Here is a 23339-nt window from a genome sequence, read left to right on the forward strand (position 1 = left end):
GAAAGTTTTGCCTGATTTCGGCGCCGCTCAAAGTATAATAATGTGACCCGGCGATCCCATAGTGCTGCCATAGGTTTCATATTTTATTGCTAGCTATAGCAGAATTTTCGATGAGTTCTAAAAGAGTTCAACATTTCCAATCAGAAGGAAATATTGTTTTGTTGTTGTGATTTTGGTATTTTGTAAATTCTTAGTCGTGAAGAACTACTATATGATCTCATGCTTACACTCATACTTTATTTATATTGGCAATTTTTTTCAAGAATCCTCTTAAGCTAGAAGTTTAAATAAAGCTTTATTTTATATTTAACTTTCTTGTTTGTGTACAGATATGTATAACTTACAATTACAAGACTATTAGTGAATAAAATATAGTATCGTATGATAATTTTAATATGAATTTGAGGTTTACACTTGTGTGAATAAATAATATAAATATCTTCTGAGTCTGAGTTTGTAGCACATCCTAATACTTATATTTATGTACAATTTCTGCTCTCGAATTTTCGGCATCACTGCCGCCTTGCCGAGAAGTAGGCGTGGTCAGGCGTGGCCCGGTGGAAAAGTGCATCATGGTGGCTAGCGCTGCTTCAAGTGCACACTTTCTCATGGCTTAGCACTTTGCAGCATGCCTCGTTGCCTTTTCCACAGCGTCGGTGGGAGCGGGAAGCGGGGAAAGGGGTCGTGGAAAGGGGCGGGGAGCTAGGCTTATGCAACAAATAATTTAATTTTATGCTGCATACAAAAAGGCGCAACTGGCAAACGAATGAACGAGCGGGGAGGCGAAACGACAACGGAAATGCCACTTTACGGCCTGTTTGACGGAAAAGTGGACGTTAAGTTGTGAATATGATGATGGAGATGAAGAAAGTTGATGATGATGAGCACGATTATGGCCACGAACGGACCCGCCGGCTGGCCGAGAGCAACAAGCAGCGTTCTGAGTTATGGCGCATACGCCCCGTGGGACGAAAGGACGAATGGACGAAAGGCTCGCAAAACGGCAACGAGGTCAGCCCATAAACTGGCCTAAATGTCACATCAACTGAAGACGTCCTATGAGCGAACGGGAAGTGACATCAAAACGGAGGATTAGGACATAAAAGTGACCCCATTAATTTTTGCGCTCGATCTTCATACGAATGACTGCCTGGCAAAGGTTGTTTATCGCTTATGGACTTGGCGAAACGATAGTAAAGTGCTTATCGCCATGTGGTAAAGTTTATAATTGACTTATAATTATTTCCGTCCCTAAAACGGCAAGTTACACATTTTACATACACCTATTTACTCTCTCCCTCTTCTAGAAAACACACATATCATCGCTAATTGGTGACCTCCTTAGCGAGACTTTCGTGAATTGCTTTCCCTACACAAAAAGCCATCCACTTACCACTAACCCAGTACCAAGGACCCAGGACCTCCCACAGAAGCAGCAGACTGCCCAGTATTTCACGCCCCTTTGGGCAGCAGACAAATATCTTAATAAAGCCGAGGTCGGCAATCAAATAGTTGAAGCGCAAAATATAAAACACAAAATATGATTAACATATCGAATCCAGCAGCAGCGTTTTGCCAACGCAGACACAAAAAAGGCTTTACATGATTGGGTTTGGACCAACAAATGAAAGGAAAAAGGCAAAGTATAACGAAGCGTGGAATTTGGGTTTGAAAGGCCAAAACTGACCGCCTCATAAATTGCAAAAACAACAGCAGCAACAGCAGCAATATTAATACGAAATTCAACGAACGAAACGGATCAACAAATGAGCAAATATCAAAACCTATAAAACCATTTAGCCAGATGAGCGTGAAATTCCGAGCATTTTTTTGGGGATTTGTGATCCACTTTAAACGTGGCACAGTGGAAAGTGGGGTGGTGTGGGGTTGCGTTTTGCAGCGAAGAATGGCCACAAATTTTGCAACAACTGTGCGGCATTTTATGAGTTTGCCACACCCACACATACACACCATACACATACACACATGCTCAACAATGGCAGGCAGTCATGACACTTCTGGGCCAGCGTTAAATAACATTTAAACAGAGGCCCAGGACACGTACAAAGCGTACAAAGCAGGGCGGCGGCGGGGAGGAGCGGCAGATGGAAGGATGTGGCCATGGATGTGGCGTAGAAGGATGCGGGTGCACTGGCAAAAAAGCTATCCCCTTCGTAATTGGGGCGATAAGATTGAAGTGATTTTTGAAAGATCTAGGTGGATTTGTCAACAATTGTGGGACCCAATGATAAATATACCCACGACTTTATTATGTAAATGTTTATTGGAAATAATATAAAACTATATCTCTTAAGTGCTACTCACTCATAAGTACACAATTCAGTTTACTGTTGAGTAAACTCATTTCTAGGAAGTATCAGAGAGCTCAAATAGTTCGACTAGATATTTCTTCCGGTGGCCGGGCAAACATGACAGAAGAAGGCTTTGCCAAAGCAGCACCAGAAACATTGGCTACAGTTTTCGGCGGTTACCCTGGACTCTGGCGACCACTCCTCTGCTCCGGATGCGTGGTACTTTGGCCTGTCCAGCTGCTGTTCTGACTTGTCCTGGCTGCTTATGACGGCGGGAATTAAATTTCATTTAATGTGCCGAAACTTTCCACATAGATATACTATATACCATACACACAGCTAAATCTGGAGAATATGCTGGATGGGGTAGCAGTTCGTAGCCCAATTTATGAAATTTTGCCATGCTGACTACACACGTGTGCACCCGTGCATTGTCCTGATGGAACAGCACTTTTTTTTTCGCCAAATGCGGTCGTTTCTGCTTCAAATCAATATCGAATCTGTCCAAAAGCTCTGAATAATATTCGCCGGTGATCGTTTTACCCTTTTCAAGGTAATCGATGTGAATGATACCTTGTGCATCCCAAAAAACTGTGGCCATGACCTTGTTGGCCGACAGACCCACCTTGGCCTTCTTTGGTGCACGTTCACCCGGAGAAACCCACTGTCTTGATTGTTCTTTGGTCTCTGGTGTGGTGTGGTGGATCCATGTTTCGTCTACGGTAACGAAACGGCGCAAAAATTCGTTCGGATTGCGGTTGAACATCGCCAAACACTCCTTTGAAATGGTCACACGGTTGCGCTTATGGTCGTGTGTGAGCAATCGCGGCACCCATCGCGCGGAAAGCTTTTTCATGTCCAAATATTCATGTAAAATGTGATGTACCCGTTCAGTTGAGATGCCTACAGCCTCAGCTACCTCACGCACTTTCATTCTCCGATCATCCAATATCATTCCATGGATTTTGTCGACGATTTCTGGCATGACGACCTCTTTTGGGCGACCTGAACGTTCGGCATCACTTGTACTGGTACGACCACAACGGAACTCAGTAAACCATTTCTTAACCATTGAAATTGATGGTGCAGAGTCCCCATAATATTTATCAAGTCTTTCCTTGGTTTCGGTGATGGATTTTTTACGCAAAAAATAATGCTTAATTAGCACACGAAATTCACTTTTTTCCATTTTCGTTAAAATTCACGAGATCGTCTGCTTTCAATGCCTATAAAACGCAAACCAAAAAACGCAGCTTTTTCAAAATTTTACAGTCAGCTGTTAATCGATAACTGCTGACAGGAGCAGTGTTGTATTTAGAGCAGGTGCGCGGCAAATACAAAAAGTCACGGACTTATCAAACGACCCTCGTATATACCATACACACACATGTGACGGTGGTGGTGGTTGTGGCGGTGGCGTCTGTGGCATTTTATGATAACAAAACCAGGTCAAAGTGGACCTGCTGGTCAGCTGCCAGTCCGCAACTCCCCTGCCACTTGGCTCTGCAGTCGAAAAAATATGATTATTTTCCGCAATTAACCCGAAATTACATATATTTATACACTGTGTCTGACGCAGATTTGGCTTGAAGGTCATCCTCGATGGCCATTAAAAATGGTTTAATTATAGGCCGAACAGATGTTGTTCGAAGACGAAAGAAAACTTTTGCTAATGGGAATTGCTCGCACTTATGGGGGAGATTAGGGCTTTTCCGATTAATCATTTCGTACTTTCTAAGACATTATATTTCTTTCAAATGGGATAACCTTCATTGGGCGAGAAAAAGTGGAAGCCAAAGCACTATTGCGAGCCGTTAGAGCCATATACAAAGGTGAGGTACTTTATAATTGCAAAGTAATGATGCAATAAGAAATTACAAAAATTACCCTGCATCACTGTACTTCTATTTTGATTTCGCCACAAATCCTCTGTGCATTTCAATGCTCATAATGCCCAGACGGCAAAACCCCGCCAACTTGATTTTTATCCCCTTAATTTGTATTTAGAAGTACCATTAAGTGTTTCGGCTTAGTCAGCCTCAAAGATCTGACCCACTTCTTCCCTTTTTTTTTCATCCATGAATCCCCCCGTCAAGGAAAATATTATTTGGCCAGGTAGCTGCAGCGCCGGCATTAAAAAGGAAATTCCACAAAGCAGCTCGCAAAATGGCCCACTTAACGCTTGACTAGGCGCAAGGTCGGTCGGCGAAATCAACAAAAGCTGCGGCGCTGCGGGGGCGGAGCGTCGATAATTGGTGGGGAAGGGCTCGCAGGGCTGGAGAGTCCAGGGATACAAGGACCAAGAAATTGGCAAGGCCCATGGAGCAGCAGGAGAGGTTCGGCCTTAAGCGGCACTACATCAGCGGGGCAATTGAAGCGTGCGCTCCGGGCACTAGATTACGTTTAGTGGGTTAATAAAACGCCAGGCACTTTGCATAAAGCAAATTGAATTAAATGGGTTTGAGATTTCGGGGGTCTCAACGTACCGGAATAGTCCAGCATCCGAGCAAAAAACCTTGCCGCAGGAGTATTTAATGTATTATTTACAAAGGATTATCAGATGTGAGGCGCAGCTCAACTGCCGTCACGCATGGCAGCCCGACAGGATAACAGGAAGTCAACCTCTGCCTAACGAGGACATCTAATTGCCAGCGACAGCATTTGCCCCCCCAAAAAGTCCTCTATTGTTGCTGTCTTTAATTGTATGCATTGTGAGGCGCTCATTAACAAGGCAAATGAAGAACAGTCGAAGGGCTGCGGAGCCTTGAATGTCAAAAATGAAATGAAAGCGAACCACGGAAGCTGGGAGTAATTCCTTGAAACACCTGGGCATGTGTGGGTGTTTGTGTGCTCCTGTGGGTAAACATAATTTAAATTAATGAAGCCGCAGGAATTTCCCAGCACCGAAGTCCAAGTTGTTATTTCGCATAACAAACCAGTCGTGCACTCTTCGCTGGTGTTAATTTCACTGGTGTTGAGAGGCAAGTGCGAAACAAATCAGGGATACCATCAGCAAACATTGTAATGTACACGCTGACGGTAAAAACATCAAGGGGGGCATGCAACACGCTGTCTCTACTAATCCCAGTTCTTTATACCCTCTAGGTAATCTTTTACAATAGCTTACCTCCATTAAATTACACAAAAGAATGTTAGATCATATATGTATTTAATTCTTCTTAATTTTTTCTTAGGCTCTATTTCAAATAACTTTCAGTTGACGTCCCCAATTTGAATATTGTTATGAAGAACGTGGATTTTCGTTTTATGTATTCGGCTAGGTAATACAATGTTTTGAGTTGAGCAAATATCGACAAATATTGCTTAGACAACAAATAATGTATAGCTAAAAATGTTGTCTCTTTTTCATAAAAACGTTACTATTTATAAACTCTGCTCAATCGGGCTTTCTCGTTGCTGCCATTAGAAATGCGATATACCCCAAGGATAGATTTACAACGGCCCACAATTAGACTTCCGGTCGCAACACACACATCTAAATGCAAATATGCATATGTACATAAATACTTGTATGTATGCGGTGTAGCTGTCGGTGTTTGTGAGCTGCGTGTGTGTGCGTTTATGAAGTGAAATCAAGTCTTTATGCCAACATTTTTCCTTTTGGACCACATAATATGAACACATACACTCACGAGCATGTATGACAGTTTACATAATTAACTGACAATGGTTTTATGGGCACAAACAAACAACCAAAATACAGACATTCATGTGCTCGCCATTTGCACGTGTGTGAGTGAGGGCACAACCTTTCCCCTGGAAGCCCGCGAATTCTCAAAGGACTTAAGTTAATTATCACATTTTTTACACACAATTTTACTTTGCATTGATGCGTTGCGCGACAAGAACAGGGGCGGTGGGCGGTGGCCGAGGAGGCGAGGGCGTGGCTGTGGCAGTGGTAGTGGCGGGGTCTCGTTAGCTGGCAAGGGGGAGGAGGGGGGCGGGGGAGGTGTGGGGGCAGGCCAGGCATTAAAGCGTAATTATGTGTATAATTTGTTGTAATTTGCTGTGAAAAGCTTCACAAACAGCCGCCGTGCATGAGATGGGCGCATTTACCCCCCTTAGGCCAGCCACGCCCACCCTGTGCCAACCGCCCCTAGGCCATCAATCGGGTGGAAAAAGTTAAATAAACTCATTAATATGCGATAATCGGACCGGGCAATAAAGGCGTGTCTTTCACATACTGTATTGAATGGTCAAAACTCGAACTCTGCACTTCCGGATTTAATTTAATTTAAGATTGAAAATATTCCTTATCCGAAATATTTTCTCATAATAAATGCCTACTTTATAACGAAAAGACATGAAGCTAACAATTTAAAATACTTTTAAAAATACATTTCTTTGCGATTCAAGCACATCATTTTGCGACACTTTGGAGAGTGTAATTGCTTTGAATTTATTCCCCCGTTTTTTCAACATGAATGTGTCTTGTTTACTCAACAGAACTCAGCGATATCTGTACAGCAATCCTTTATTCGCGCCCTTTTCATAGCCTCCACTTTTCATTTCACGACCCAACGCCCGGCATTTTCCCCGGAAACTTTTCCAGAGGCCAACATTTTGCCAACTTGGCGGCCATTTGAAATCTTTTCCTTTATGCCAATTGGCAGGTCACACCAATTGAACTTTAATCGCCGCTGACTTTTGTCATTGCTTTATCGTTTAGGCGACAACACAGAGTGCCCGTTTCCCACTTCCGCCCCCTGATTTTCCACCCTTTTTCTGACTTTTCCTCCCTCCACCCCCTTTCGAACCGTCCCCAGGTCCCCTTCGAAATTGTTGCCAAAAAACGCGGTCCAGACGTAATCCCCAAACGCAGACTGGACCCGTGGCCGGCGCCCTTTGTCTCATTGAATAGAGCCGGCCACGCCCCCTTTTTGGGGTCCCGATTGGGGCGTGTGTGCGCGCTTAACTACGCGTGTTCGAATTTTTATGCCCGTCAGTTAGAAATTTTCAGCCATTTCAGCGAAAACGAAAAAAAGAACAGTGAAGTGTGGAGTTGAGGAGCGTCGAGAAAAAATTTGTCGTACAAATCTTCGAAATTGCCCCACCGAGAACTATTTTCAATGCGTCCGAATCAATAAATTTAGCCAGGCATTCGCGGCAACGTTCTGTCGGACAATTTGGCGGAATTCCTCAGATTTCCCCCGGGCCACCAAGCCTCGCTTTCATTACCCCTCGGTTCTGGATAGTTTGTCCGGGATGTCTGTAATCGTAATTGCGGCTCTGATAAATATTGTGTGTGTGGTTCGGATGGATTCCGAATTGAACGCCTCAAGACGCCTTTGCGCCAAAAGCGCTTCCCATTCTTGCTGTTTGTCTAATGCACGTTTTATGGCCAACTTAGCACGTGCTCCTACGAACTCCACACACCCAGCACCTACTACCTATATGCCACCACCCACATGGCACCACCCACCTCCAACTCTGACCAGCCAGAAATATATTATTTGAAAATATTTTTCGTTTTCGGTTGCCTCTTCTTTTTGGCTTGGCTCTGCAGTGGCGCAGCGACCATAAATTTCAGTGAAAGTCATTAGCAAATAGGCTTAGGAGAGCTATTCAACAATCTGAATATAAATTCCACAGGCAGCACACACGTGCCACCAACAGGAAGAATTAGTTAGCCTACGAATATTAGAAAGAGCTCGAAAATAAATAAATAATCAGCATGGGCTATCAGTTAAATGGAATAAACGAAAGCGATTATTTACGAATGTGTTTATTTAAAGTAAGTATGTTTCTGAAAAATCCAGATTTGAAAAAATATTCACAATAATAAATACAACTTAAGCAGGGATTTCAGTTTATAAAGAATTATAATAATTTCACAGAAAACATTAAAAAACAAACAAGCGAATGAGATTAAAAAATTTCAGGAAAATATACATCTTGTATTTTTTACTACCGAGAACCAACAATATATTTCCATTGAGATTGCACAATTTGGGTTAATGGAATTATTTTTAAAGAGTAATGTCAATATTGCTGCTTTTGCGGCGCATTTCTTTTTGATGATCAGAACAACATCTTCGTACAATATTACATAATAATTATTAAAACAAACTCATATTTTCGTATAATTCAGAATTCCGAATAAAGGATATACAATCTGCGAACTAATGGAAGAGCTAAATTCAGAGATAGATTAACAAAACTTTTTACACTATAGGTATTTTGATTTGATTTTTACTGAATCTGAACTAATCCGAATTCACTTTAAATTTACTTTCACAGTTCGCTAGCAAGGCCATGTATTTTCACTATTCGTCTGAAAAATGTTGATCGCTTTGTCAGCTGATGCAATTCAAATGTCGATTGCGTTGCTCGCAGGCATAGTTGCTATTATTCCATGAGTATGTCCGACTGACTACAAATTATATTGATACTAATTTTGACTCAGATCAAACAAAAAACAATATGAACTCAAATAGCTAGACGAAAGTTCAAGACTCACTGGCCAAAGTCATAGTCAATTACGAAATTGCAGCTTATTCAGCACGCAGCGCACTCATTGTTTTAATACATTTTTTCAGGTAATTGCATAGTTCGGAAGTTGGCAAAGACACAGTTAACGGTTAATCGCCGACGTCGTCATTAATTAACCATAAAATTCATTTTGACAACAATTAGCCACATGCCAAACACGGAGTTCTGGCGACGGACTTGGCCAGTCGGGTCGGGTCGGGTAATTAGCTCTCGGGCAAACAAAATAAGGCGAGTCTGACACCAAACGAACAGAAAACAAACAAAGAGATGTTCCTAGCGAAATAGAGACCTCAGCTGGCATTTATTGGCCAATTTCTGACAGTCGCACAGAAAACAAAAAGCCAGCCCAGCAAGTTGTTCAAACAAGACGAAATTGCGAATACGCAACTTAAAATTATTATCTCCCAACAGAGCAAGTGTCAACAAAGTGAGACAAGGCAAATAATTAGTGCAGCTAAAGCATACACATGTATCACGATTTTATTACTTGTTGTCTTTCCCAAGCACTTTCGGTTCGAGATGTAGACTTTAATAACTTTCTAATGCCAGAATGAATTCAGAAATAAGTAAAGGGGCCACGAAATTTCAGCTTCCACTTAACATGTCCCAGTTATGCAAGCGGAGCTAGTTTATAAGCTTATTTAAATTGTTACAGCCTCACACACCCAACACACCCCTTTGATTACTAACCTACCGCAGTTTTAATGGCTTCGTATCAGACCTTTAGACATACATATATCCTCATATATCTCGAGGTGCAGCAATCTTGGCCGCGATTTTCTTTACTTAAATCCCAATCAAAGTCAAGTGCTTGCAAGGTGCTTATTTGTAGTATTATTAGTATAGTGATTTCCTGCTTTCAGTTCAGTTTCTTTTATCACTTGTAACTAGGAGAGCTCATCGAAATATTTTTGACTAAAACCGTTTTGAAGTAAGTATAGTTTTAGTGTAAGCATACAAATATGTTTCTGGGGATGTCCCGAGCACTGAATAGAAAACAAAGTCGATAGTAAGCAAACTTACCCAGTCGTGAGTCAGGAGATGTCGAACCACTTTGAATAGTGGCCAGGAACTGAATCACCCAATGTGGGTAATGACCATGCGAGCTGCCAAGAAAATTTCGAACTGGAAGACAGTGGGCGGTACGGTACTAAAAATAGACCCAAAATGGGATGTTGGAACTGTTTTTTGTGGGCCCGTGCTACTGCGTTCCGCAAATGGTCGCACATGTCGTATACGTAATTGCCTGGTTCAATGAGAAACGCCCAATTAACTGGGATTTTTTTCGATTTCGTTTCGGCGTGGAAGGCCTGGCTTGTAAGCTCGGCTCGAAGCCGAGTTCGGTGGAAAGTGGTCAGCACAACCACAACAACATGACACTTGACGCAACAAAAGCCGAATAGACGAGCGTTGATTTATCTCTCTTTTAAGTTCTCCGTACCAAGTTGTCAACGCTTTATTTTAGTTTCACACGCGCTGTGAGTTGCACGCGCCTTGCAGCTCGTTTTTGCAGCCGAAAATTCGCAAAAACAACGGAACGATCGATTAAAAACCAGCCAGCAATTAAACATTGCAATTAAACAAACAAATTAACAAATAAACAAAGCGAGCACCAAAAATCAGTACACCCAAATCTCGTTTTTGGGAATTCGGCATTTCGGCTCTTCCGCCTCTGTTTCGATCTGTATAAAAGGGAATCAGGCCTCAAAATGATATTCGGTCGGTGGACGCGAAAACAAATGCTCACAATGTTTGGCTTGGGAGCTGGCCTTCTGGGCCTTGTGATTGTGATCGGTGTGCTTAACAGCGGCGTGTCCTCGAAGGACCTCGACCGGAAGGAGGCATCCAGATCGAAGTGCTTCAAGACGCGACCCAACACCACGCACTCCACCTTGGAATTGGTGCACATTGTGTTCAGACATGGCATTCGCACCCCAGTGGACACTTATCCCAAGGATCCCTACGCAAACGATGGTTTCAAGCCAACGGGCTGGGGACATGTGACTAATGTGAGTGAATCAGCTTAGTTCTCGAAGTTAAACCATCTAACCATTTAAGCCATATATTTATATGATGGCTTTTCTTGATATTACACATTTTAAAACAGTCTTTAAACTGTGGTAGTCTTTATTTGGTATACTCTTGCAGAGTGTATAATGATCTCAGTATTATGCTAACCTATCCACGCTAAGTAAAGAAAGCGCTTTTTAAATCCTAATTCCTAATAATACTGTTTATTAACTATTTACCTTACTTGCAGTCCGGAAAACGGGAACTCTTCGAAATGGGTCGCTGGCTGAATCGGCGATACGGCGATTTCATGGGTCCCTATTACAGACCGGATGTAGGTTTCTTAAGTACTTTTTAATTCCGTGCTCAAACAGATTCATTCTCGCAGAGCCTGCATGCCCAAGCCACTGCCTCTCCGAGGGCCATGATGTCCTTGCAAACAACGCTGGCCAGCATGTTCGAGCCACGGGGAACCCCCATGGAGTGGAATAAGCACCTCAACTGGCAGCCCATTCCAATCGTGTCGGAGCCCCTGGATGAGGACTCGGTGGGTAATCATATCCCAGCTGCCTATAAATGAAATTAAATGTGTGATTTAGCTCCTGCTGGTGCGCACTCCCTGTCCCCGGTACTTTGAAGCCCTGGAGGAGGTCTTCAAGAGACCGGAAGTCATCGCCGAAACTGAGCCCTACGAGCAAATGTTCCACGAGCTGACAAATCTCACTGGAAAGGCGATCCGGAGTGCCGAGGATATCAATTCCCTCTACATAACCCTCCTGGCCGAGCAGGAGTTCGGCTACAAGTTGCCCGACTGGGCCAAGGATTACTTCCCCGACCGCATGCAGTTTCTGGCTGAGCAGAGTTACGTCTATAATGCGTACACCCCCGAGATGCAGAAGATCAAGGGCGGACCGTTTTTGAATAGGATGTACAAGGAGATGGTTGCCAAGAGGGCGGGAAGCCTGAGTCCCAAGGATCGCCGAATGTTCATATACACGGGCCACGACTGGACCGTCGGCAATATCCTGATGGCCCTGGGTGTGTGGAAGCGCCAGATGCCCCGGTTCGCGGTGATGGCCATTTTCGAGACGCATAGGGATACGGAAACCGGAGAATACTATGTGGAGGTAAGAAAACAGCTAGAACCTACTGAACGTGATAAGTTATTGGAATCGGTTTAACAGCTAGTTCAAGATATCTCAACCTCAGGGCACGTTTTAATAATTGCAGCTTGGGAGAATCCCACGGTTATCAGCCCTGATTGTACTTAATTCTATAATTAATGCGGGAAACTTCAAAATCTTATTTGGGCTCTATCAAAAGAAGCTTTAGCGACTGGGATCTACTTGTTTCCCCAGTTTATAAATATTATAAGTGTAGTTGCAACACAAACTCAAATCAACTAAATCCCAGCTTTAGCTCATGTTAATTAAGCTCATGATTCCCGACTTCCAGATCTTCCTCCGCAACGACGAGCACGGCTGTCTGGAGCAGCTCCAGCTGAAAGACTGCGACCGCCGGTGTCCACTGGACCGCCTCATGAAGCTGAGTGCCGATGTGCTGCCCACGGAGCCGGCGGAGCAGAGGTGCCGGCCACATGACGGGAACTTCGTGGAGCCACCACCGCGCATAATCGATCAGAATGGCCGTTAGCGAGAAGCAATTGCCAACGCGAATTTGCGCACTCAGTATTACAAAAGCGTCGACGTAGAGTGAGTGGTTTAAGAAAAATAATGTTATAGAAAGAGCAGTACAATAAAAATCCCCAAAAATACAGGTCATTGAGTTAATTTTTCGGGGGGAAATCATTTTCGTGTGAAACTAATTAGACGGACTTTTTGTGAACTGTTTGCCTTTAGTTGGCGATTTCGCTGATTGGGCACCTCGCTCTTCGCCGCTCTTATCTGCGTCTGTGTGAGTGCGGGCACGAGTATACTCGAGTATGGGTGACCACATAGTCGAGGCTTAAAAGCGGTCCGCGCTTCTATGGATGCACTCACTCGACGCACAAGCCGCAACCAAGCCGGTCCACTTAATTCCTAACGATCTGCTAATTTTAGTTCGCGAAAATGCGAAAGTATCTCGGTCTGCTGCTCTCAGTGAGCTGTGTTCTGATCGCCCGCGGAGGCGTCATGGAGATTGAAGTGCCCCAGGAAGTCACTGAAGGTCCTAAGGATGTTTCGCAAAACTCAGTGGAAACAAGCCCGGCAAAGGACAATGTCAGCAACTCAACCCTGAAGCTGGTTCACGTGGTAAGTGAGTGGAGAACCAAAGGAATGCTAAATAATTGCACCGAAAGATGGCTTTTTATAACCATTAACTCATGCCGAATTAGGGCTCGTTAAATATTTGGCAACTGTGCAAGTCACCAGACCATAAAATTATCAAATGTGTCATACCATTTAATCTGAACCATTAACGTGTAGTGCGAAACGTTATAGTGCTGCGAAATTAATTGAAATGAAGTGTTCTCTTAAGTAAACCATGGCTCACCTGGGTTTTCCAATGAGAATCCGCTTCAGTTCTCTTTTAGCAAACTACTGGCAAAAGCGTTCCTTAGCCAGTTTGTTGTTTGCGTGACGTATACGTAATATTGCATACGGTTCCAAGACCTAAAACCGGTTTCATGAAACGATTACTTAATTATTTTTTATTCTCATATTGATTTGCATGATTTGAGCTCTAAAAGAACAAGTTAATGATTAAATATTTATTTATTAAAATCAACTGGGTCCCCAGCTTGATTGCAAACATAGCACCTGGCACAATTTAATAATTTGTAATTCGTACATATTTCATATACGAGGGTCGTTTGATAAGTCCGTGACTTTTTGTATTTGCCGCGCACCTGCTCTAAATACAACACTGCTCCTGTCAGCAGTTACCGATTAACAGCTGACTGTAAAATTTTGAGAAAGCTGCGTTTTTTTTGCTTTTATAGCATGAAAGCAGACGATCTCGTGAATTTTAACGAAAATGGAAAAAATGAATTTCGTGTGCTAATTAAGCATTATTTTTGCGTAAAAAATCCATCACCGAAACAAGGAAAGACTGATAAATATTATGGGACTCTGCACCATCAATTCAATGGTTAAGAAATGGTTTACTGAGTTCGTTGTGTCGTACCAGTACAAGTGATGCGAACGTTCAGGTCGCCAAAAGAGGTCGTCATGCAGAAATCGTCGACAAAATCCATGGAATGATATTGGATGATCGAGAATGAAAGTGCGTGAGGTAGCTGAGCTGTAGGCATCTCAACTGAACGGTACATCACATTTACATGAATATTTGGACATGAAAAGCTTCCGCGATGGTGCGCGATTGTCACACACGACATAAGCGCAACCGTGTGACCATGACTTTTGAGTATGGCAGATTTCCATATATGGCCACTTACTAGATACTTATCTTAGTTACTTACTTATGTGTCGCTTGAGTAAAGAGTAATGTGCTTTCCAAATATATGTATATTACTCATTCAGAGTATCTTTTCTTTACGCATCATACATAAGTTAATTGAGTTAAGTTAAGTTAAGTTAGTTCATTAAAAAAAGACATCAGGCCTTTAAAGTTCGATTCCATTGTGTACAGTCACAAATTTGTATATCATTTTTATTTTTAACAGCTCTTTCGTCATGGACCTCGAACTCCCGTCAGCACTTATCCCAACGATCCGTATATCAACGAAACCTACGAGCCCTTCGGATGGGGGGCACTCACCAACGTTAGTACTTATCAAACACAAACAAGACTGTCAAAGCTGAAATGAGATTTATATTTTACAGGGTGCTAAAGTGGAGCTGTATAAAATAGGCAAGCAGATGCGGCAGCGCTATAAAGATTTCCTCCCAGCGTATTATCAGCCTGATGTACGATAAGATGGGCCATCCCATTGAGCCGTAAAACTTATCAGAGTGTTTCTATTTCAGGTGATCCGTGCCCAATCATCGGAGTCGCCGCGCACCTTGATGTCCATGCAAATGGTGCTCGCCGGACTCTTTCCCCCGGAGAACACTCCCATGGAGTGGAACCAGCTGCTCAACTGGCAGCCCATTCCCATTGTGATGGAACCGGAGGCCACTGACGTGGTAAGAGTACCACAGCCTAAACTCTATCACAGCTGTACTAACTATCCCTGTTTATTCCTTGGTGATCCGCAGCGCATTAGGATGAAGGCGCCCTGTCCCCGATACGATGAGGCGGTTCTGGAGGTGATAGACCTTCCTGAGGTTAAAAAGCTGCATGCCGAGAACTCCGATTTGCTACAGGAACTGACCAGTCGCACCGGACTCAATATTACCTACGCCCACGATGTCACCAATGTATTCATCACACTGCTCTGCGAACAGACTTTCGGCTTACAGCTGCCCTCGTGGACCAACGACTACTTCCCGGAGAAGATGCTACCCCTGGCCGAAAAGTCCTACGTCTACGATGCCTACACGACCGAGATGCGCAAGATGAAAGGCGGTTTCTTCGTAGAGCTGCTGTTGAAGCAAATGCATGACAGGATCTCCGGAGAATTGCAGCCTGCCAATCGCAAGATGTTCCTTTCCTGCGGTCACGATTGGACCATCACAAATGTGCTCTCCGCCTTGAATGTTTGGCAGGCTCAGATGCCCCGCTTCTCGGCCCTTATTGCCTTCGAGCTGCACCAAAACTCGCAGACCGGGGAGTATTTCCTGGAAATCTTCTTCCAAAATGATCCCAACGAAGAGCCTCTGCAGCTGCAGATTCCGGGCTGCGAAAAACAGTGCCCCATTGACAAGTTAATCGAACTAACCAAGGACATCATTCCCGATGCGCCCTATGCAGAGCTGTGCAAGGCTAAGGGAACTCAAGGGGGAGCTAAGATAAGCTATCACTAGAATGCGAATTGATAATAATTAATGACCCAGTGTGCAGTATTAATGTTACTAACTTAATAAATATATTTTATTGTGTAACTGCTTCGTGTGGCTTAGTTTCAGTGTTTGCATGATTGGCACGCTGGAGGTGTATCATTAACTAATTAACTTTTGAAGTGTGAGAGCAACTAGTTTTATAATGACTCTCGGTGCTAGAAGGCAGATCATAGAGTTAGTAACAGTTCATAATAATCTAAACATTTTGCAAAACAACAAATATTTACCTAACTATATAAATTTGTAATGTGTCGCATAAAATATTTCCTCTGTTTTATTATTTTGCTTGCCCAATAAATCCAACTAAAATTATCTTTTAATGCTCGTTAAAGTAACACGATGTGTTTTTACTTTATTAAATAAATGGATTTACTTTTTGTTTTTACTTAAGCATCATATACGCAGTGTATACTTTCAGGCTACGCATATTCTAAGAAAAGTTCTTAGTTAAAATGTATACTCAAACAATATTGGCATAGTTCTTAGCTTCGATTTAAAGTTTTAAAAATGTTGCATTTTGATGTTACATATTTAATGTGATAATAATTCTACAAGCATAGTTCGGACCGAAAATATTATATTTCTCTGGAAAAAGATTGTAAAGGTGTAAAGATTCGTTTTTGGACATTTATTTAGAACATTTTAACCTGCCCTCTCCCTGAAAGTCCGCACATCCATCATATAACGTTTATTCGCTTCTATTTCAATTCAAACAGTTGGCATTTGAGGCTCCACTCACTTGAATCGGAAGTAACTCACAAAAAAGCAAAACAAACTGAAACAAAAGGGCAGTATGTAATTATACCAGATGGACATTGTGTTTCAAAAACTTCCAAACTTCAAAGCCGTAAATCAGATTCAGCCAAGCCCCAAAACCAATATATAATTCCGGCAATTAAGCAACGAGAATGGATAATGTTAAATTAACATATTGCCGGATCCAGCAGCTAACCGATTTATATCCAAAGTGTTTACACACGCAGTTTCGATGACAAATTCGTTGGTATTACGAGTTGGCGGCGGCGCTAAACAGCAAAAAAATAAGTAAGCGAAGCGAGTCCGAAAGTTCATATAAATTAAAAGTCGCGGCCGCGTTTTAAAACGCCTCAATCGCTGCGGCACTGCGTCGGTGTCTGGGGTCTCAGCGCGGTCAAACATTTAAACGTTTATTCGTACAAAAGAGTGCCCGCCACATACAATAGCAAATAACAAATGGAATAATAGAAGTAACAAGAGCGACGGTGACGAAAGCATTTGGCGATAATGGAACGATAAAAGAGCCAAACTCATGCCTTTTCTACTTCTGCAATGATATTTACCCGCAGTCTGGCCAACGATAGTACACAAAGACAGTCGCGTGCGCCCTCGGAAAAGTCGAATGCCAAAGCCCAATGTCGCCACACCGCCAATCAGCATAGTATTTAGTTCACTGCAAACAGAAGATAGTGCTGGCCCTACACTCGGAAAAACCAGTGCCTTTAGTGGTTCAAAAACCCGTTCTCCACCCGCTCTGCAAACCAGCCAGTTCGTAACCCACTCGAAAACCCCAAAAAAGTAACAAAGTCAAAGCCAAGAGCGACCCCAATGAGATAGTCTGCGATCTGTCTCGAGACCAACGCGACTACCAAAAACCAAGTCCGAAGCCGTCGAAACCAGAACCAGCCCAAAGTGCAGGTTCGGTGACTCGAAGAATCTGAGAACCGGAGAATCTGAGAACCGGAGATCCGATCCCCTGACTAGCTCTACTCCTATAAAGCCCGGCCACCAAAATGCCGCGTTCGCATTTCACCCGAAGGCATTGTCTCGCGATGACGGGCGGACTAATTGCATCGGCGGTCATAATCTGGTGCGTCGCTCACTCGGCGGTCGAGTCGACGGCCAAGCTCTACGATCCCGCCGCAGATAAATCCACGCTCGAGCTGCTGCATGTGGTAAGTCGGATCAGTAAAACTAATATTAAATCGAATATAAATAACAGATGGAAGGTATCACTACACTTGCCGCACAACAGTAGATTTCAGGGTCATAAGGGAAACCTCTGGGAGTGTGTGTGACAAAAGTGCCAGAACTAACAGCGTATCTAACATTCAAATCATAGAATACAATGATAAGAACATAAGTCGTTTTTAATTTTATAGAGCTTCTATTAAATGTTTATCCCAGGAAAGCTTTCCGCACCAATTAACGCCGTTCTGAGTTATTCAGCGTCGGCATCATCGTCGCCACACAATTTCAGCTGATAACACACATTAATGTAGTCACTCTTAAATTTTGTTTACCGAATTGAGAAATTCTGGCATTGACATTACGTAGCCAATAAAACCAGCATTTTGTTGATAAAGCATTTATATATAATCGCGTTAAGCGAAAGTGCAAGCGCAGGCTAATTTTTTTGTAGTCGTGTAAGCCTATAATTACGATTACACCACAGCCTAGTATTCTGTCAGCAGATAACACTCAGTTCGCTTGTTGAGTCGGAACCATCAGTATGGAAAGTGAACTAAGATATGACGGTATAGCCGGTGGAATTTTCAAAAGTGGCTTTTCCCATTATATCAGCTGTTTAGCCATTTATCTCTCTGAATTCATTCAGATACTTTGTACATATTCATATAATTGCCGTGAGTTGCAGTCCGCGAAGAACAATCGCACGAAGTCAAGCGTAAATGTTTCTCGCTGAAAATATTTTTTTGTTTCGTATTTCAGTTAATAGATACTAGGTTTGTACATAAAAGCTTGTACCAAAAAGGCAGTGGCTGTGGAAACCTCAGCGAAACCAATTAAAGAACGTCATAAATAATAGTACTGTATTGTAGATATTTTGCTGTCTGTGATGCGCAATTGGTTTGCCAATTATTTTATTAAGTTTTATTAAAATTAGATTTAATGCTATATATAACTTAAATAACAAAAGTATACAAAAAACGCATGACTTGTGGAACGCTTTACTCGCCTCGTCAATTTGTGTCTTAATTAACAAGTCCGCTAATTATTTTAAATAAACCTGAATAAAAGCAACCAAAACGCATAAATTATCAGTTCTTCCAAAATAACTCTTACTTTACTTTACTCGATTATACTCTTTGCTAACTCATTCGTCTTTCAAAGACCCACAGAAAAAATTAATTACAAAACCGCAATCAAAACAAACGAAAAACAGGCTTCCCAAATTAAACTTCGGCCAAAACCAGTCCGCAGTCAGTCGTAAAATAATATTATAAAATAAAGCTGCGACGCACTTTTGCTTTTTGTTTGAGCTCCGGCCATCCGCGATTGATTTACTGAAAACCCACATATAGATTTTCAGATTGTCCGATCCAGATCCGAGATCTGACCTTAGAGACGAACGCCTCTTATCAACACGAGCTATAGCAATCAAACCGAAAATACTTCCGCGGAAAACTGGGTCCGCACGAGCTACAGAGTCTTAGGCGTCACGTGACAAGTTTGTAAAACATTTCTGCTTGTCGATCGCTTGATAATGTAATACGAGTATATATACATATAAGTGTAATACCAGCACACAGTACATACGTGGCGTGTGTGGTGAATCCGTTTACTAATAGAAAGTGTAATTGCCAAACTTCAGGTATTCCGACATGGACCACGAACGCCGGCGGATACGTATCCCAGGGATCCCTATGTAAATGAGACCTACTATCCCTTTGGCTGGGGACAAATAACAAATGTGAGTGGAGAAAAAGTTGTGCAGCGCAAACTTTCGCCTCGTCATCCCCATCCCCACCACATTTCCATCCCCGTTCCCGTTCCCATTCCCGCACCCGAATCCCATTCCCCGCAAAGCATTTAAATAAATTGAAATGCAAATGTTTTTCCGGGAGAAGCGATGAGGAGTAAGAGGGTGCGGCTGGGGCTGCATTAACATATACACATGCATATGTTTATGCAATTGCAAAAATGCAAGGCATTTATTATTTTATAACACTTCTCTCCATCTCTATCTCCGTCTCCGTCTCGGACCCCTCCCCGGAACCCCGCATCCCTGGATCTTGGCTGCCCACTTCCCTCGCCCGCTGGTGTTGTCTCACGTGCCATCCGCTCATGCCATGCAATAAATCAACGCTGCAGAATGGCAAACGCGAGCTGTTCAACATTGGTACTTGGCTGCGTAAGCGTTATGGCAAATTTCTGGCGCCCAACTACAGTCCCGATGTGAGTAAGCAGTCACTAACGAACCGAGAAGGCGCAACCCTTACACCCCTGCACAGAGAGAAATTTCTGATTACTAATTGGTCAATGGATGAAGTTTACTTTCCTAGTTCGATAGAACAGAAATCATTCTCCACAATCTATAAGTTCGGAGCGCCAAATAGATTAGATTCCGAACTATCTTCTAGCCTAAATATAAACTAAAAAGCTTTATGCCCAGGCTACAAATAGCATTCATTGATTACATCCATTGATATTCGTTTCTTTTTTGTTATAGTTGTACATGCAGTGTTTTTACAAGTAAATCTAGATTCTCTCTGTGTACCCTTACCATATTCCCCCATCACGTCCGTGGGGTTGCTGCCTGATAGTGCGGACGTTTACAAATTGCAAAGCTCAAGCGCGCTTGGCTCATCACTCAATTCCTTCTCTTCTCCTCTTGTTCTGTTTCTGTTTCTGTTTCTGCTTCTGCTCCTTGTGTTCTGGTTCTCCGCTTTCTCCATCACCGTTCCCGCCCGCGCCCCCTTCCCCCGACAGTCGGTCCACGCTCAGGCGACGGGGGTGCCACGGACCCACATGACCATGCAGACCGTTTTGGCCGCCTTCTTCCCGCCGAAAGGCACCGACATGGATTGGAATAGCCGGTTCAATTGGCAGCCCATACCTGTCTTCTCCCAGGAACTCAATGAGGATACGGTGCGTATACTTAATAACCGCGATGATTAATTAGAAGAATAGAATTGTATGTGTGTAGCGTATATCTGTGTGCTGAATCAAACATTAATGCATTTAACACATGCTTTTAAATTCTGCACATTCCTGATTGAAAGATAAAACCGCATCATTACAAATTTAAATACCAGCTATTGCTATAAAATATTTAAGTCTTGAATGTTGACATTTCTCTCCACAAAGAGTACGAATAATTTTGCCATTTTAAATATTATTCAGCTTCTACTGGTGCGGAAGCCTTGCCCGCGATATTTTGAGGCCCTAAACGAGGTCTACGAGTTGCCGGAGGTGAAAGCGGAAATCGAACCCTATCTGGAGATGTTCAAAGAGCTGGAAGAGCACACGGGCCTGAGCTTTAAGGAACCTGAGGACGTGCAGTCCCTATACTTGACTCTGCTCGCGGAACAGGAGTGGGGTCTGGAGTTGCCGGAATGGACGCACTCCTACTTCCCGGAGAAAATGCAGTTCCTCGCCGAACAGAGCTACATTTACAACGTGTATACGCCTGAGATGCAGAAGATCAAGGGCGGACCCTTCCTCAAGAAAATGCTCGACGAGATGCAGCAGAAGAAGAACGGAACCCTGAAACCCAGTGGCAGGAAGCTCTTCATGTACGCTGGTCACGACTCGACAGTGGTGAACGTTCTTTCCGCCCTGAAGATCTGGGAACGCCAGATGCCTCGCTACTCCTCGATGATCATGTTTGAGCTGCACAAAAACAAGGAGACCGGCGACTACTGGGTGGAGATCTACTTCCGCAACGATCCCAAGGGCCAGGCTCAGAAGCTCACCCTGCCAGGGTGCGAGTTCCAGTGCCCCCTAGACAAGCTGCTCGATTTCGCCAAGGACGTTCTTCCCACGGAAGCCGATGACAAGAGGTGCGAGTCTCGCAATGAAGCCTTCACAGAGCCACCTCTCCGTGGGCCATAAGAACCGGAATACAGGGGAAACAGAAATTCGTTATGGTGCTACACATCTCAGGGAATGGGTCTGTCCAAAGTCCTAGAACAAGCCGTAGTATATTAGTTAGGCCCATAGTTTAGCATAGGCCGAATAAAAGTGCGTTGAACATTTTCTGTCACTCTTAATAAAAGTTTTTTTTATTAGTTTTTAAGGATTTGGTTGTGCGTCAATGCTTAGAATTAGTCATATTTGTATCCAACACGGAATAGTTAAGACATGCTCTAAATGTTTTCAATTTTAATTTTATTAATAGAATTTATGGTGTGAATAGTGAGACATTTATGGAGTTAATCTAGTGTAAATAGGTATTTTTTTAGAATGCGATGGCAGCTTACGGTTACTTTACCAATGAAAATGGCCCAATAAAATAATAAAATAATATAATATATCCTATACAAATATTCAAATCTCGTTGGTACTTTTGAGAAAATTAAAAATTGTATTTGTTAATAGGTCAAAATTCATATGAAGGAGTTGTGAGTTGTCCACCTATGTGTAGCGAGCATAGTTCTTAAAGTTCCTCTGATCGGGGTTCCAACTTGCCGTTCGACGTTTGCGCTTGGATATTGTCAGCCGGCGTCTTTTCCGCCCCATGTGGCAGCCAAGTTGGCTCATTTCCGCCTTGTGGCGACAGTCGAGTGCCGTCACTGCCATTGCCCAATAGGCCGCTTCCGCTTGGCCTTTGCCAGCGGCGAACGCAAACAACTTCCGCACTTGTTTAGCCAGTTGGATGCGCCGCGGCACTCCATCTTGGGTTCTATTTCTGTTTCAGTTCCTGCTGCCATCTCCACATCTCCCCATTTCCACAGCTCCACATTTCGACATTTCCCCGCTGCCCGCTCATTTTTGCCAGGAGGTGACATTTTTCGCATTGCGGTTTACCATAAACTATTTCATTGGGGAGTGTTTTCCACCTCGCCCATTTCATTCCGGCTCGGCCCTAACCATCTGCTCGTTCTCCAGTTTGCCAGTTTGCCAGTTCGCCATTGTTTACTCGTGTGCGTTGCCATCGCTCTTCCAGTTTTCCCGCTTTTCCTCTGCGTCTGTGTGTGGCAGTTTTTCCTGCCCTCTGTGTGTTTGTGTGTGCATATCTGTAAACTTTATTTGTCAACGGGACGCATATGTTGTGTGTTTGCCAAAAAATAAACGAATCCCCATGTAGCAAGTCGGGCATTCCCAATTGCATTCAGCTCGTGTGTTTGTTGCTCCTTTTAATTATACCCGTTACTCGTTTAGTAAATGTGTATGCTAGATTCTTTGAAAAGTATGTAACAGGTAGATGGATGCGTTTTCGTCTCTATAAAGTGTGTATATTATTGATCAGGATCTATAGCTGTCTGTATCTGTTAAAAATCGGACTCTCAATACTAAGTTCATTTGAATTGCATTCAATATCTCACTTTCATATCTCCATCTATCTAGTGCTTTTCTATCTGAGTAATGGGTATCTAATAGTCGCGACACTCGACATAGCGGTCTCTCTTGGTTTATCTTAATTTAATTCTCCGCAGAGGGGGAGTGGTGAGTGTGTGTGGGTGGGCGTCTGACAAATCTATAAGTGCATGTGCTAAGCGCGTTATATTTCGATGATTAATGGCAAGCAGAGCGAAGGGGAGTTGCAGCATACGCCATGTGGGCACCGATTTTGACTGGGTGCCCGTCATTAGAGAGATGACTGTAAGTGAGTAGGGGTTAACCATTTAAAAGGCAAAATACCAGAAGTACCCAGCTAAGA

At 43.2% G+C, this 23339-nt stretch overlaps 3 protein-coding genes across 6 annotated transcripts; all 3 read left to right on the forward strand.

Annotated features, from left to right (window-relative positions):
* Positions 1-10285: 10285 nt before the first annotated feature.
* LOC120447577 (prostatic acid phosphatase) lies at positions 10286-12596 on the forward strand. Its single transcript, XM_039629042.2, has 5 exons — positions 10286-10834; positions 11086-11169; positions 11224-11382; positions 11435-11962; positions 12291-12596. The coding sequence occupies exons 1-5, from the start codon at positions 10535-10537 to the stop codon at positions 12486-12488; spliced, it is 1269 nt and encodes a 422-aa protein (XP_039484976.1). The 5' UTR covers positions 10286-10534; the 3' UTR covers positions 12489-12596.
* Positions 12597-12820: 224 nt separating this feature from the next.
* Positions 12821-15781, forward strand: LOC120447578 (venom acid phosphatase Acph-1). Its single transcript, XM_039629043.2, has 5 exons — positions 12821-13087; positions 14461-14559; positions 14621-14704; positions 14765-14923; positions 14996-15781. Exons 1-5 carry the CDS (start codon positions 12905-12907, stop codon positions 15701-15703), a joined length of 1233 nt encoding a protein of 410 aa, XP_039484977.1. The 5' UTR covers positions 12821-12904; the 3' UTR covers positions 15704-15781.
* Positions 15782-16469: 688 nt separating this feature from the next.
* LOC120447580 (venom acid phosphatase Acph-1) lies at positions 16470-21990 on the forward strand. 4 transcript variants are annotated; one of them, XM_039629044.2, is made up of 5 exons: positions 16474-17670; positions 19329-19427; positions 19829-19912; positions 20447-20605; positions 20861-21990. In XM_039629044.2, the coding sequence occupies exons 1-5, from the start codon at positions 17509-17511 to the stop codon at positions 21569-21571; spliced, it is 1215 nt and encodes a 404-aa protein (XP_039484978.1). In that variant the 5' UTR covers positions 16474-17508; the 3' UTR covers positions 21572-21990. The 4 variants fall into 4 exon arrangements, with proteins under 4 accessions (XP_039484980.1, XP_039484978.1, XP_039484979.1 ...); XM_039629045.2 differs by lacking the exon at positions 16474-17670 and adding an exon at positions 18232-18252; XM_039629047.2 differs by lacking the exon at positions 16474-17670 and adding an exon at positions 18285-18360.
* The last annotated feature ends 1349 nt before the right edge of the window (positions 21991-23339 follow it).

The sequence above is a fragment of the Drosophila santomea genome, chromosome 3L (assembly GCF_016746245.2).
Source record: "Drosophila santomea strain STO CAGO 1482 chromosome 3L, Prin_Dsan_1.1, whole genome shotgun sequence".
In the NCBI taxonomy this organism is placed as follows: Eukaryota; Metazoa; Arthropoda; class Insecta; order Diptera; family Drosophilidae; genus Drosophila; species Drosophila santomea.

Excerpts from the sequence above, each read along its gene's own strand:
- LOC120447577 (XM_039629042.2), top strand. The coding sequence starts at position 10,535 with ATGATATTCGGTCGGTGGACGCGAAAACAAATGCTCACAATGTTTGGC. Across the intron at positions 11,170-11,223 it reads GTCCCTATTACAGACCGGAT|AGCCTGCATGCCCAAGCCAC; the intron begins GTAGGTTTCTTA and ends TCATTCTCGCAG. Across the intron at positions 11,383-11,434 it reads AGCCCCTGGATGAGGACTCG|CTCCTGCTGGTGCGCACTCC; the intron begins GTGGGTAATCAT and ends TGTGTGATTTAG.
- LOC120447578 (XM_039629043.2), top strand. The coding sequence starts at position 12,905 with ATGCGAAAGTATCTCGGTCTGCTGCTCTCAGTGAGCTGTGTTCTGATC. Across the intron at positions 13,088-14,460 it reads CCCTGAAGCTGGTTCACGTG|CTCTTTCGTCATGGACCTCG; the intron begins GTAAGTGAGTGG and ends TATTTTTAACAG. Across the intron at positions 14,924-14,995 it reads AACCGGAGGCCACTGACGTG|CGCATTAGGATGAAGGCGCC; the intron begins GTAAGAGTACCA and ends GGTGATCCGCAG.
- LOC120447580 (XM_039629044.2), top strand. The coding sequence starts at position 17,509 with ATGCCGCGTTCGCATTTCACCCGAAGGCATTGTCTCGCGATGACGGGC. Across the intron at positions 17,671-19,328 it reads CGCTCGAGCTGCTGCATGTG|GTATTCCGACATGGACCACG; the intron begins GTAAGTCGGATC and ends GCCAAACTTCAG. Across the intron at positions 19,428-19,828 it reads GCTGGGGACAAATAACAAAT|AATGGCAAACGCGAGCTGTT; the intron begins GTGAGTGGAGAA and ends TCAACGCTGCAG.